The following is a 15,979-nucleotide window of genomic DNA, read 5'->3' on the forward strand; positions in this document are numbered from 1 at the left end:
TTTGCAACTAATTTTTCGAGCTAATTACTTTTTTTGTGTATCCTATACCCGGCTGTAAAATTGTGTCTCATAACCGGCCCAATACTCGTTGGGTATTTAACAAGTAATTACCCTTCGGATATCGAGCATACCGTTTGTTAAAAAAATATTTGTTGGGATTTCTAAGTATATTTTTTTTACTATTATAATTATTGTATTAATTTATTTATATAAGTATTAAAAATTAATATACAAAACATTACATACATATAAGTTTTATTATAAATAAATAACACCGTTGAAGGGGTATGGTCCCAGATCTCGCGTCAGCATCAACCGCGAGTGACCATTACCCTTATCAAAACCCCCATTAGCTAACAACCTACCTGTGTCCGTGCGGGAATGCACAGACACAGTGGTTGAATCCAATCTGCCCAATGATGGAGGAGGACTTACCTGGAATATGAGAACGGTATAGTGATGCGGCACGGCACCGCATCTGGTGTATGAAAACGGAAGTATTCACAGCGATGCGGCCCAGCACCGCATCCAGTGAACACTTCTATCAATACAAGGGAGCTGGATAACAGCAACAGTCACCACCACGACGATGCGGCTTGGCACCGCATCTCGCGTATTTCTTGATCAAAGAGTGAGACGCGGGAACATCTACAGTTACCGCAAACAGCGATGCGGCCCGCACCGCATCCTGTGCACTCAGCAAGTGAGACTGACACCACAGAGCAAGTAGCACCAATGGCAGCCGCCTGTCAGGTCTACGTAAGCGACAGACTGACATGGTGTCACCTCCACAGCCGACATGCCTGACACACCTGCAAAGGTGCAGCATGCCGTCAGTCTATCCATCCACCTCCTCCTTCACTCCTCGGCTATAAATGCCAACCCCAAACCAGGTTTGAGGTATCTTTTCACAACTCTTTCACTACTACTACTATCATACTTTGCTTCCTGAGCAGACTACTGATTTTCACGCCGGAGAGTGGTAACAAGGAGCACCCCCACCCTATCCTCCTTGTTACGAGTCACGGTTTGTTTCCTTATGCAGGAGATCAACCGGCAGGCGATCCAGCCACCGATCCTCGAGAGGAAGGGATTAACCCTTCTTGACAAGACCAGTGTGTTAACCCCACCCGGTTAACCATTGTTTCATCAACCGTTATCTGTTTATGTAATTTTATGTACACGGTTCACAATATAAAAAATATAAGTAATACTACCTGGTACACGTTCAAAAGAAAAATTATTTTCAACATAATTAACCTACTAAGAAAACACAAACATACATAGGTTAAAAGGAAAATAAAACTTTTAAAAAGTTCGGGTAAATGGATCAAGTAAAGAGGTGTGTGGTTTTGGGCAACCTACCTAATCTCATACCTGATTCCATGCTCATCGGGCTTTATGTATACTCATCTCGAATGTTGCGGGATTCAAATACACCAGCGGGGCTCCGGTTTTTGTCTTCTCTATATAAGCTTGGGTTGCCCATTGCAATATTCCGAGGAGATATGGTCTATCACATCGACTTCTGAAGCAAAACAACTTACAAACGTAACTTATGTCGCATACTAAGTTTCTCTCTATTTTCTTAATCTCCATCTCTCATAAATCGAATGTCAACTAAGTATTTTGATTTCTTTCTTCCGTCTCAAGGAGGAAGGGGTGCAAGTGCAACCCTAATATATCCGAGATGCCACAAATCTCATAATGCCACCTCATCATTACCAAATACTACTCTAAAACACCTTAAATAAGTGGCAACACTACGATAAACCATGGACCCCACTGTAAGATTAAATATATTACTTATTAATATTTAATCTATAGCCATCTTAATCATTTACATTATAGAGATCAAAATATATTAGAACCTATTATTTAATTAGTTGGTAATTGTTGATGGACCATATTACCCTTAGTAACTAATTAGGTTTCCTCCTGGGTGCTTATATAAGGAGAATAAGGTGGAGGTTTAAGGGTTACTCAGTTTCACAATTCACACCCCATTAGATCATAACATCATTAGTTTCGGCCTCCTCTCCAAAGCCGATATCCCTTTTCGGTTTTCTTAGCACCATCATCAGTTAGCATCCTAAGGAGGAACCAAATCAAGATGACAGGCATGTCAAACTCCCTTACAGGATTCTCCTCTGCACTATCTGCTGTGACAGGTATGATTTATATTGTTTTCCTTCATGCACAAACAGAACTGAACCAACATGTGGTATCAGAGCATATGTTGATTAGTCAGTTCTGTTTTCGTATCCATAATTTTGGGATTGAAACTTGGAAAACGGAATTTTTTGAAACCGTATGAACTTGACAGCCGGTCTCGAGTCATAAGAATCGACTCGAAATCATGATTTTCGATGAAAGGATTAATTGTTTGTTCACCGAATTAACTGGATCATGTTTTAGCCGAAATCTGTTTAGTAAAATTATTAAAAATTCAGGTTTTGGGTTCCAGAATTTTCTTTTTTATGATTAGGGTTCATCATGTTCATATGAAAATTCGAATATTCTGTTATGTTTTGGAATATGATTTGGATTATTAAGTGTTTTTCCTGATTTTGATCTAATTTTGTCCTCTAAAATTTTTAGAAAACTGTTAAAAGATAAAGAGATTGAAATTTTCGAAATCTGTTAACAAAATTAGATCAGCTTAAACAGGAAAGGATATCTCTTAATCCCTTAGATTTCGAATTTTCGGTTATGATATCACAATTACAGCTGTTAACGAGGTTGCTACTCGCAACCATGAGGTTGCTACTCGCAACCATAACGTCATTAGTCGCAATCACGAGGTTGCTACTCGCAACCATAACGTCATTAGTCGCAATCACGAGGTTGCTACTCGCAACCATAACGTCATTAGTCGCATTCATGAGGTTGCTACTCGCAACCATAACGTCATCACTCGCAACCATGAGGTTGCTACTCGCAACCATGAGGTTGCTACTCGCAACCGTAGTTGCGACTCGCAACCATAACGTGATTAGTCGAAACCGTAGTTGCGACTCGCAACCATAACGTGATTAGTCGAAACCGTAGTTGCGACTCGCAACCATAACGTGATTAGTCGAGACCGTAGTTGCGACTCGCAACCATAACATCATTAGTCGAGATCGTGGTTGCGACTCGCAATCTCATTATTTAAGCTGTTTAAATGTGACTCGCAACCATAACGAAAAAAAAAAATTTTTTTCGGGGCCCCGCCCCGAACCCCGGGCGGGGGCACGCTGTCCCCCGCACCCCCCAGCGAACTCACCGCGGAGTTCGATCCGCGCTAACGGGTGGTTTGCTATTAAATAAATGGTTTTGTAATTTACTTAGTTAATTAATCAGAATCAGATAATGTTTTACAAAACCAGAATAGCTTAACTTGAATGAGCTTTTGATATATCATTTCTGGCCAAAGCTGACTTGATACATCTACTTATCATTCAAGTATTACGAAAGCTATGCTAAGTGTGCATCATAAGCATGAATGTTTTAATATCTGGCCAAAGCTGATTTAATTCTTTCATAGATGGCATACTTAGCAAGTGCATAACTAAAGTGATTGTTTCAATTTCTGGCCAAAGCTGATTTGTTACAACCACTTTGCACATATGCTTAAATGATTACACTTCTGGCCAAAGCTGTTTTGTTTTCGTTTAAGTAGAAATTTTTAGTTAAGTCTATTATTTTGATGTTAGTAATAGACATTATCACAGCTTCGTTATGTAAAATGGTCATTATTTTGCCTGCCTTAGTTTAACGTGCCCATAGATCACATTAGTTCTTTCTTCCTTAGTATCATAACTTGCTCATCTTATTTCCACTATCAGCACCCAACTGCGGGATTCCACCTTTGACTGGTGATAACTTTGCTGCTTGGAAGGATGCTCTCATGCTTACTCTCGGATTGCTTGATTTCGATTATGCTCTAAGAGAGAAAAAGCCAGCGGACCTTACCACTCAAAGTACTGCTGCTGAGCAGTTAACTCATGAAAAGTGGACTAGGTGTAACCGCATGTCTCTCATGTTTATGAAGCAATCCATAAGCAATGCAATCAGGGGAGCTATTCCTGATTCTGAAGATGCTAAAACCTACTTGGAACATGTGGAGGCGCAGTTTAAAGGGACGTCTAAGGCGCACGCTAGTACTCTTATTCTTAAGCTGGTGACAACTAAGTATGATGGGAGGAGTGGCATTCGCGAGCACATCATGATGATGAATGACATGGCCAATAAGCTGAAGGGGCTGGAAATGGAAATCAGTGATGGTTTCCTTGTTCATTTCATCATTACTTCGCTTCCTTCATCCTTTGAAGCATTCAAGATCAATTACAACACTCAGAAGGAAAAATGGACGATGAGTGAGCTGGTCGCCATGTGCGTACAGGAGGAGGAGCGTATGAGGATGGATCGCCATACTGATGTTGCCAACTTTACTACCTCCAATCCTAAGAAAAGGAAGCACAATTATCAGAGGAAGGATGCTTCTAAAGTCCATAAGTCTAATCCTAACACTAATGCAAGTGCACCTTCCAGCTCTAAGAACTCCTTAGGCAGTATCCGCTGCAAGTTCTGTAAAAAGACAGGACACATGCAGAAGGAATGCCCTGATTTTAAGGAGTGGCTGGCTAAGAAAGGTAACGATTATTTTATGATACTTGAGTCCTATAATTTAAGTGTTCCTGCTAATTCTTGGTGGTTTGATTCTGGTTCTATGGTTCATGTTACCAATTCTACTCAGGGATTCCTTTCAATCCGGAAGCTGGAAAGAAACCAAAGAACGCTTAAGGTTGGGGATGATCGAGAATTAGAAGTGAAGGCCATTGGAACATTACAATTAGTTATGAAAACTGGTTTATGTATTAAACTTTATGATACCTTATATGTTCCTGAGGTAACTCGGAACCTTGTATCAGGACCAAAGTTAGACATGGACGGTTTTATTGTTTCCCATGGTCATCGCCAACTCTCTATCCATTATGATTCTGTTCTTTATGGTACTGGTGTTCTGGATGGAGGTCTCTATAGATTAGAACTAGATGATGGCTTTTCCAAATCTTTGTTGTCATATAACATTAATGAATCACTCACAAAGATGGAAGAGAAACGAGACTTAGAGACTTCATCCATGTTGTGGCATCAGCGTTTAGGCCACATTTCAAAAGAGCGATTAAATCGTCTCGTAAAGGATGAAGTCTTACCTCCTCTCGATTTCTCTGACTTTGGAACATGTGTCAAATGTCTTAAAGGTAAAATGACATTAGCGAATAAGAAAGGTGCCACTAGGAGTTCTAATTTATTAGAACTCATTCACACTGACATTAGTGGTCCCTACCAAATCGCTGGCATAACAGGACATACTTCATTTATCACTTTTATTGACGATTATTCTCGTTACATGTACTTGTATCTTATTAAGGAGAAATCTGAATCTCTAACAACTTTTAAAGATTATAAGGCTGAAGTTGAAAAGCAATTAGATCGTCAGATTAAAGTTGTGAGATCAGATAGAGGCGGTGAGTATTATGGAAGACATACTGATGTGGGTCAAGCTCCTGGTCCATTTTATGAGTTTTGTAAGGACCAGGGGATTGTGAACCAATACACCATGCCTGGTACACCTCAGCAGAACGGTGTCGCTGAAAGAAGAAACCGTACCCTTATGAACATGGTGCGCAGTATGTTAGCCAACACTAACTTACCATTATTCCTCTGGACTGAAGCGTTAAAAGCAGCTGTTCATATACTCAATAGAGTTCCTTCTAAGTCTGTCCCTAAAACTCCTTATGAACTTTGGACAGGAAGGAAACCGAGTCTTAAATATATGAAAGTATGGGGCTGCATTGCTGAAGCAAAACTTTACAATCCTTTCCTAAGGAAACTTGACCCTAAGACAGTTACCTGTTTCTTTATCGGGTATCCTGAGAACTCTAAGGGTTATCGTTTCTATTGTCCTTCCCATGTCACCCGTATTGTTGAAACCAAGCGTGCCGCGTTCCTGGAGAATTTCAAGGTCAGTGGGAGCAGTACCAACCCTTACGAAGAATTGCAAGAAGTACAAGACGCGGGGGGGAGAGACTCGTCGCTTACCATTACTCCGATTACTCCTCTTGTACCCAATGCAACTATTGTTCCTGAAGCTACTGCACCAACTCCAAATTCACCTCTACAATCAGAACCCATTATACCTCATGACGAAGGCACATCAAACGCTCAAAACCAAGACAACGCTGAACCCGATAATCTACTCAGGAGGTCATCCAGGCAAAGAAGGCCTCCTAATTGGGATGATTATGTTACCTACCTGACTGAAATAGATCCCGGAAAGCTCAATGATCCTATCTCTTACAATGAAGCCATTAGCAGTGATCAGTCTTCTGAATGGAATAAAGCAATGATTGATGAGCTTGATTCCATGAAGAAAAATGACGTTTGGGATTTGGTAGAATTACCCAACGGAGTCAAACCCGTAGGATGCAAATGGGTGTTCAAAACAAAACTGGATCCGAATGGTAACGTTGAACGCTACAAAGCGAGATTGGTCGCAAAGGGCTACACTCAGAAAGAGAGAATTGATTATCAAGAGACGTTTTCACCTGTCTCTCGTAAAGATTCATTAAGGATCGTCATGGCCCTAGTAGCTCATTTCGATTTAGAGCTGCATCAGATGGACGTTAAAACCGCTTTCCTTAACGGAGACTTGGACGAAGATGTTTACATGAAGCAACCTGAAGGCTTTGAGCCTGAAGGTCAGGAGCATCTAGTCTGTAAGCTGAAGAAATCCATTTACGGGTTAAAACAAGCATCACGTCAGTGGTACCTCAAGTTTGATGAAGTCATGAAGAAGCAAGGTTTTATGAAGAATCAAGTGGATCAATGCACCTACCTCAAGATGAGTGGGAGCAACTTTACTATACTTGTCCTTTACGTTGACGACATTCTATTGGCAAGTAATAGTTTAGACATGTTGCATGAGTCGAAGCGGTTACTCTCGCATAACTTCGACATGAAGGATCTCGGAGATGCGTCTTACGTCATTGGCATCGAAATTCACCGAGATAGAAACAAAGGGATCTTAGGATTGTCCCAAAGGGCCTACATAGATCGTGTCCTTACACGATATAACATGCAACAGTGCAAACCCTCCATCGCTCCAGTAGTTAAGGGAGATGTTTTCGGTTCGTTTCAGTGTCCGACAACAGAGGTTGAGAAGGAGCAAATGAGCCAGATACCTTATGCATCAGTAGTCGGGAGCTTGATGTATGCTCAAGTCTGTACTCGTCCAGATATCGCTTATATTGCTGGAATGCTAGGCCGTTATCAGACTAACCCTGGCCTAGATCACTGGAAAGCAGCTAAGAAGGTACTTCGATATCTGCAAGGGACGAAAGACTATAAGCTGACTTATAGAAGAAGTGATCATTTAGAAGTGGTGGGCTATTCTGATTCTGACTTTGCCAAATGCAAAGATGACAAGAAATCCACTTCGGGCTATATCTTTATGTTAGCAGGCGGCCCTATCTCTTGGAAGAGTCATAAACAACAGTTGACCACAACTTCCACAATGATGGCAGAGTACATTGCTGTCTATAACGCAACCTGTCATGGAATGTTGATTAGAAATCTGGTCACTGGACTCAAAATCGTTAATTCCATTTCTAGACCATTGAAGCTTTACTGTGATAATTCAGCTGCCGTTAGTTTCTCGAACAGTAACAGTTCGACTGGAGCTGGTTTATATCTCGATACGAAATATCTTTTTGTACGTGAACGTGTTGAGGAAAATAATCTTTGTATCGAGTATATTAGTACTAAGGATATGCTTGCGGATCCGATGACTAAAGGTCTCCCTCCTAAGGTTTACGAAGAACATGTTCGGAATATGGGATTATGTAAAGACCTTATTTGAGCATATTGTACTAGCTTATGTTTTATGTTTAATGATATTTCCTCAAGTTTGATTTTGTATGTCTATTAGAATATGTTCAACCGGTATAATGGCATATAGACAAATAAAAGTTACAAATCAAACAAAGGGCTTACGCGTATTTTGATCATAACGACTAGGTTTTAAATTAAGGCTATAGTATGATTAATGGGGGTCCTGAGTCGCATAATGATTCAACGGCTGTATTTCTCTGCTATAGTACTTGTTTAAGGCTAAAATGAGTGTTAACTCCTGATCAGGCTTATCTAATACTCATAGTAAATGATTACTCGGCTAAGTGGGAGAATGTAAGATTAAATATATTACTTATTAATATTTAATCTATAGCCATCTTAATCATTTACATTATAGAGATCAAAATATATTAGAACCTATTATTTAATTAGTTGGTAATTGTTGATGGACCATATTACCCTTAGTAACTAATTAGGTTTCCTCCTGGGTGCTTATATAAGGAGAATAAGGTGGAGGTTTAAGGGTTACTCAGTTTCACAATTCACACCCCATTAGATCATAACATCATTAGTTTCGGCCTCCTCTCCAAAGCCGATATCCCTTTTCGGTTTTCTTAGCACCATCATCAGTTAGCATCCTAAGGAGGAACCAAATCAAGATGACAGGCATGTCAAACTCCCTTACAGGATTCTCCTCTGCACTATCTGCTGTGACAGGTATGATTTATATTGTTTTCCTTCATGCACAAACAGAACTGAACCAACACCCACCACTTTTACTCTATTATCTCTTTTCTCTCCATGTCTCTCTCTTTCTTTTTCATTCCCACACACACATACCAAGTTGGCAAGCACCACCTAATGATCATAATCAAACTCTACTACCTGATACACCGTCGACGGTGTTATTGATCGGGTAGCAGAAACCCAGGACCCCTAGCCTAGAACGCCTCGTCCCCCATTAGCCTTCCGATCTTCCACATCGCCCATGAAGGTTAACAGACCCCATTACAAATACTCTAGTTTTTTTAACAAGAATTTTTAGATTTTCCAAAATATATACATAACACCTACAAGGGTGTTTTTCGGGTTTTTGGCTAGCAAAAAATGACCCGGTAACCGACCCATTTAAAGTTCGGGTCAGTTTGTGTCGGGTTGTTCGATTTTCAGGTTTAGATGTAAAATGAAAAAAAAATCACAGCATCTCATCAAATTTATCATGCTACTAAATTCATATCATCAAATTATTCAAAAATCATTTAACAACATGATAATGTTCAAAAGTTCATAAACTTAATGTTCCCAATACGAAACATTTTAAACCAAATGGCATCTATAAAAAAAATAGTGGTTGACTTTTCATTCAGGGTTTTCGGGTCGGGTTCTTCTGCGTTTTTTTTTTTTGGGAAAAATTGACCCGATAACCAACCTATTTAAGGTTTAGGTTGGTCGGGTCCAGGTTATTCAAGTTCGGGTAGTCTCTCGGGTTCATATGGATTCATATTCGGGGCGGGTTTCAAGTAAAAAAAGGATAGCCCTATGCATCTACACCTTGCATGTCGGGTCGGGTTTCAAGTAAAAAAGGATAGCCCTACACATCTACACCTTACATGATTTGAATTAACTCCCAACCTTTTAGTTATGGAAGTACACCACTAAACCACTAGATGACGTCTTAAAGACCAAATGCGCAGTGGTCTACCGCTCCATGCCAAATCAATATGGGCGCCAAACACCGCATCAGGGTTGCATAGGAGGGGAAGAGCCGAGGAATAACAAGCGTTAGGGGAGCACGGGAAGATGGGGTCCACCAATACAACCAATCACCATTTTCTTATTTTATTATTATATTTTATTTTATTTCTAGTTAAACCATTACACTCATGTAGACGTGTAGTTTTAGTTAGAGTCACAATGTCTATATGTCAGGTAACAACAGTAATTTCGCAAGGGTAAAAACATTAAACACTTTATACAACCTATCTTTATAAAATCCATATTTTATAAACTTTAATAAACTACAAAAATATATAAAAGAAAGTTTTAAAAAAATATAGTAACTTAAAAACAAAACAAAATAAAAATAACCAACTAATCACAGTTAATTAAGTCAAACTCATACACGAAGTAATTGATCCCATGTTCTTGCTGGTTCTGATTTACACCTGCCCAGAATCAATGGCACTTCTTTTAATTCTTCACCTTCATTACATGTACCTACATCTTCTTCTTCTTCATCTTCTTCATCTTCTTCATCTTCCTTTTCAATCTTCAACTCTTTCATTGTATCTTCAACTTCTTCATCACTTTTCTCCATCATTGATTCCCTAAATATGTTCGCCAATGAAGACGACCTGTACGGTGCAGATCTACACCTCGTCAACAAGAACGCGTTCTTCGGCGGCGTTCGTGATATCAAACTTTCATTTATATTATCAACTTCTGTTGGTGTTACATGCTGTACATCATCTTCTGGTTCTTTTTGGTGTTCTTGTTTGATTTTTCCGGAGTTTTTATAACTCCGGAAGAACGAGATCAGTTCTTGTTTTTGTTTTTCTTCTCCTTCTTGGTGGTTTTCTCCTTGTTGGTGTTGCTCAACATGTTGCTTCTGTTGGTGTTGTCTGTGTTTTCCGGAGTTTTTATAACTCCCGCATCGAAAGAACGAGACCAGTTCTTGTTTTTGTTCTTCTTCTTCTTGGAGGTTTTCTTCTTGTTGGTGTTGCTCTTGTTGGTGAAGATGTTGCTTCTGCTGGTGTTGTTTGTGTTTTCTGGAGTTTTTATAACTCCCGCAGCATCGAAAGAACGAGACCCGTTCTTGTTTTTGTTCTTCTCCTTGGTGGTTTTCTTCTTGTTGGTGTTGCTGGTGTTGGGGTGCGTTGTTTGTGTTTGTTCTGGAGTTTCCGCATTTCCAGCATCGAAATAAAGTTACCCATTTGGACCAAACGTTTGTACACGAGAACGGTTTGATGGTTCTAAGGCAACGGCAGAGGCGGTTGCGGTGGTGGTGGTTGGTTGTGGTGGCGGTGGTGGTTTTGTGGTTTTTTTTCTTGGAGCGGCTGACACGGACTTGGCCGATGCACGTGACTTTAGGTGAAGATGGTTCTTGTGTGGTCTCGATTAGTGTGTTTTTCTTTCTAACGAACATAGGGCTGGCACGTGACCTTCTTCTGCTCTTGTTTCCCACGTTGCTTCTTAAAAACCTCATCAATGGCGGTGGGAACTTCTCTGTTGTTGTTGTTGTTGTTCTTCCTGGGCTTGATATGGGTTTTGTTGGTTTATTCATTTTTGTGCTTTAAATTCAAACAATTAAAAAAAAAAAAAGAAACCTCACTTTTTTTTCACTCAAATGAAGAAGGGCACAAAAGAGTGTATGTTAAAGGTGTGTTTTGGTTTCTCTCTCTAGCCTCAAATATGGAGGTTTTAGAGAGAGAGTGAGTGGGTAGGGGAAGTGGGAAGGGGGATAATGGGTTGATGGTGGTTAATATAGGAGTGTTGCTTTGGTTTGAAATAATTACTATGTGACAAAGATCTACCTTAATATATGCTAATATGTTGAGTTATAATAAGATTTTATAAATTGTGGTTAGTCTGTTACATATGGCAAAATATATGAATTTTATTACAGCTAATAATATTTTGGGCATTACGAAAGTAATCAATGATTCTGGTGATATTTTATTGTTATAATGACCGGTTAAATAAAGGAGTTATGTAAAACTAGTTTTTTTTTTACGTTTTGACGAAACCAACCAAATGATAATGTAAAACAAACGTGATTTGAAAATAAAGCATTTTGTTTAGAAAGTCAAACCATTAGAATGGTTCAGTTTATCATTGTACCGTTTATTAGGGGTGTGCAAAAAACCGAATTAACCGAACCATAACCGAATTAACCGACAAAACCGAACCGAAAATACCGAGCCAAATAAAAAACCGGTGGATCGGTTAATAGTTTTTTTAAAAACCGAAAGTAGTGGGTCGGTTATGGTTATCATTTTTTTCATACCCACCATAATCGAACCGAACCGACATGTAATAGACTTTTGTAGGATTTAGGACATTTTTTACCATATTTTTAATATTTGATGTTGTTTATTGAAGATTTTTAGTATTTATAGGTTTTTCATATCGATTTATGGTTTTGGTTGGATGTTTATTTGAATTTATGGAATGTATCATATTACTTTATTTCAATATTTGATAATAATTGGTATTAATATTATAGATTATATGTATTTTTATACTATGTAACATACTAATATTTACGAATATGCAATAACAATTTATTCCATGTTAAAAAAAATTAAGCTATTTTTAGCAAAGCTAAATACATGGTTAACCACCCATAACCGACCCGTTAAAACCATCAACACCGAATAACCATAACCACCATAACCGATCGTTTATGCTTATGGTTATCCATTAACCGACATCGCGGTTATGGTTTTTGGTCAAAACCGACCCAAACCGACCCATGCACACCCCTACCGTTTATGATACAAAATAAATATTTTATTTTAAATACAACTTCGTTTTTAACAAAAATTATAATGGAATGTCGAGAGAAAAAAATCAAGCACAACTACGTACTTAGGTTTTTAGAAAAAAAAAGTTATAAACGTAAATTATTAAAGAAGAATGGAATTATTTGATAGATTAATATATGTTCTAAAAAATGAAAAAAAATATTAAAGAAATAGTAAAGAAAATATATAGTTTTAAAAAAGAGAAAAACAAAAATCTAAGTACTATAATAAAAGAAACCAACTTTTGGACACGTGTCATTCATTCAAGGTATCCTCAAATTTATATTTATCTAAATTAAAAAATAATAAATTAATATTAAATCTTATCATACTTTAATAAAATATTATCCTCAAATCTAAATTGTTAATTTAATATATTTTTAAAACAAATACCTCTCTTATCTACTTATATTATATTAAATATATAAATAATAAATTAATATTAAATGTTATCCTAATTATTTAAAAACATAACTTTTTTATTATTTAGTATACAAAATTATGTTTATTCAACTAGAGTAAAACGCGAGATTTTTAAGGATATAATTTTTTTTTATTTGGTAGATTTTTCAACCCGACTATACACGGGTTTTTTTTAAATATACGACGTTTTTAGTATTTAATATACAAAATTACATTTATTTAGGATATAATTTTTTTATTATTTGGTAGATTTTTCAACCCGACTATACACAGATTTTTTTAAAGATGAGACATTTTTAGTATTTAATATACAAAAATACATTTATTTAATCTGTGTAATACACATGGTTTTTAAAAGATATAACTCTTTTTTATATCTATTTAACACGTGTAATATACAGGGTTTTTAAGGATGTAATTTTTTAGTATTTGGTAGATTTATTCAACCCGATTATACACGGGTTTTTTTTAAAGATACGACGTTTTTAATATTTAGTATACAAAATTACATTTCTTTAATCCGTGTAATACACATGGTTTTTAAAGATATAACTTTTTTATTATTTGATATATAAAATTACATTTATTTAACCCGTATAATATACAAGGTTCATAAAATATAAGTTTTCATTATTTAATATATAAAATTACATTTATTCAACCCGTGTAATACACGGGGTTCTAACCTAGTATGTTATTAAAAGTAATATAATAATAAAACTTTATAGAGTAGGAGTTGAGTAGAAAGTGTGTTTTTCCTAGAAAGTCTAGGAAGCAATAAGAACGCGACATGTGGCATTGAAGGATTTTAACTAAAAGGGCAATTGTGTAATTTGAATATTATTTTAATTATGGATTATTTTATTAGGATAACTAACTAACCAGAAAATTATGGAAACTAAATATCCCATTTAATTCAAATTGACAGTTTCAATTTAAATCATACAATCCATACAACATATTCACAGGGATTCGTAAAAAAAGATATTACAACATTGCTGGAGAATTCTTGACATTGTGTTTTAACAACAAGCATATTTCTTGACGCTGTGTTTTAACAGCAAGCAGATTTGCTGGAGGATTCTTGATATTGTGTTTTAACAGCAAGCAGATTTCTTGACATTGTGTTTTAACAGCAAGCAGATTTCTTGACATTGTGTTTTAACAGCAAGCAGATTACTGGCCATTGTGTTTTAACAACAAGCAGATTTCTTGACGCTGTGTTTTAACAGCAAGCAGATTTCTTGACGCTGTGTTTTAACAGCAAGCAAATTGCTGGCCATTGTGTTTTAACAACAAGCAGATTTCTTGACGCTGTGTTTTAACAGCAAGCAGATTTCCTTGACGTTGTGTTTTAACAACAAGCAGATTGCTGGACATTGTGTTTTAACAGCAAGCAGATTTCTTGACGCTGTGTTTTAACAGCAAGCAGATTGCTGGAGGATTCTTGACATTGTGTTTTAACAGCAAGCAGATTTCTTGACGCTGTGTTTTAACAGCAAGCAGATTTCTTAACGTTGTGTTTTACCATCCATGCTGGTAATCCTTCCATTTATCAAGAACGACTCAGAAACCCAACCCAGATTTTATAACAAACCCAAAAGTTACTGAATACACCGATTACACCAAAGAAACAAGACAATACAACTCGTAGACCTCTCTACTCTCGATCTGAAAGATTATCAACGAGCTAATCTTCAATCACATCAGGAATCTCACAAGAACGTCTTGATTCAAAAAAAATCAAGATCAGAAAACCTAATTCTAGAGAGAGAAACGAGAGAACAAGATATTTCTTCTAGCTAATTTTGGTATAATTGAGGTTTATCAGAAGTGGGTGTTTGGGAGAGAGAGGGAGAGAAAATCACATCAATAATGGAGAGAGAGAGGGAAAATCACGTTAAAGTAGGGACTGCGGTTATCTAATTGATTTTAAAACACGGTACATTGACAAAATTGCCCCTAGTCTTTTAAAACAATGAATTAAATAAACTAAAAAATTACAAGATTGCCATTGACTTCATCTCAACCATTAAACACACCCATTGGATGGCCCAAATCGCTTCCTAGACTTTCTAGTAAAAACACACTTTCCGCAGGATCCCTACTCAAATTTTATAATATATTAAATAAAAGAAAAACAAAAAACTATATATTATTATAAAAATAAAGTTACCATTTATCGTATTTCGTCAACAATATTTATATATTATAATAGTTGTAAGAGTAACTAATATTAATTGAAGTTTTGTAACGCTTTAATTTTTATCACTCGCTTTAACAAAGGGTGTTGCTATTTGCACTCCATTTTTTTAAATTTTACTGTTTGCACTCCCCCCTGAAGTTTGTAATATACAATCAACCCTTGTATTTTGTATTTTTTTCAAAATTTGTATTATGAAATATCCCTATTTTTTCTAGGGGTTTATCTAATTGACATAGTTTGAATATTTAGATGTATATGTAACAATCCTATGGAAGAAAAAAAAACTTGCAACTAATTGAAATAAGGAGATTAAGAAAGAGCTTAAAGAAACAAATTTTTTCCACTTTGATTTTCATCATAGTTGTTCTTGGTATGTATTCTAACTAAAAGTGTTCGTCATCTATTTCAAAAATTCATCAAAAGTGTTCTTGTTCATACACTTCACGTTAGTTTTCTTATTCAAAATGTTGTACTGTTCAAAATTTCTTATTCAAAAGTGTTAAGAATTAAAAATTTCTTTTTTCGTTGTAACGTTAATTGTGACTTTTGAATTTTTAGATCATAAAGTGATTATTCATTTTAAGTGAAATTTGTTTAAAAATTTCTTTTTACGTTGTAACTTTAATTGCCCTATTTAAAAGTGTTCTCTCATGTCACTTTGGTATTATTTATGTATAAAAAGATCACACAGAACATAGGAAAAAAAGTAATATGCTTTTCAGTACACTTTTAAAGTATTAAATTTTAATTCTTAGTACATTATAAAATGATTATTCATGTATATGTTCGAAATTGCTTTCGGTTTTGTCTCTGATACGGTTTATCACAGTTCGACATCAAGAGTTATACAAAAAGATGTCTGCATTTTCTACCAATCAGGTATACGTTTTATTTAAAGGATTATAAGCTTGTATTTTTATTT

The 15,979-nt window shown here is 36.5% G+C and overlaps 1 protein-coding gene across 1 annotated transcript; it reads right to left on the reverse strand.

Annotated features, from left to right (window-relative positions):
• Window positions 1–9,977: 9,977 nt before the first annotated feature.
• On the reverse strand, window positions 9,978–11,362 carry LOC110924619 (protein kinase 4). Its single transcript, XM_022168612.2, has one exon. The coding sequence runs from the start codon at window positions 11,183–11,185 to the stop codon at window positions 10,019–10,021; it is 1,167 nt and encodes a 388-aa protein (XP_022024304.1). The 5' UTR covers window positions 11,186–11,362; the 3' UTR covers window positions 9,978–10,018.
• Window positions 11,363–15,979: the final 4,617 nt, after the last annotated feature.

This window comes from Helianthus annuus, chromosome 2 (genome assembly GCF_002127325.2).
Source record: "Helianthus annuus cultivar XRQ/B chromosome 2, HanXRQr2.0-SUNRISE, whole genome shotgun sequence".
NCBI lineage: Eukaryota > Viridiplantae > Streptophyta > Magnoliopsida > Asterales > Asteraceae > Helianthus > Helianthus annuus.

Coding starts and splice junctions, on each gene's coding strand:
- LOC110924619 (XM_022168612.2), bottom strand. CDS start 11,185: ATGAATAAACCAACAAAACCCATATCAAGCCCAGGAAGAACAACAACA.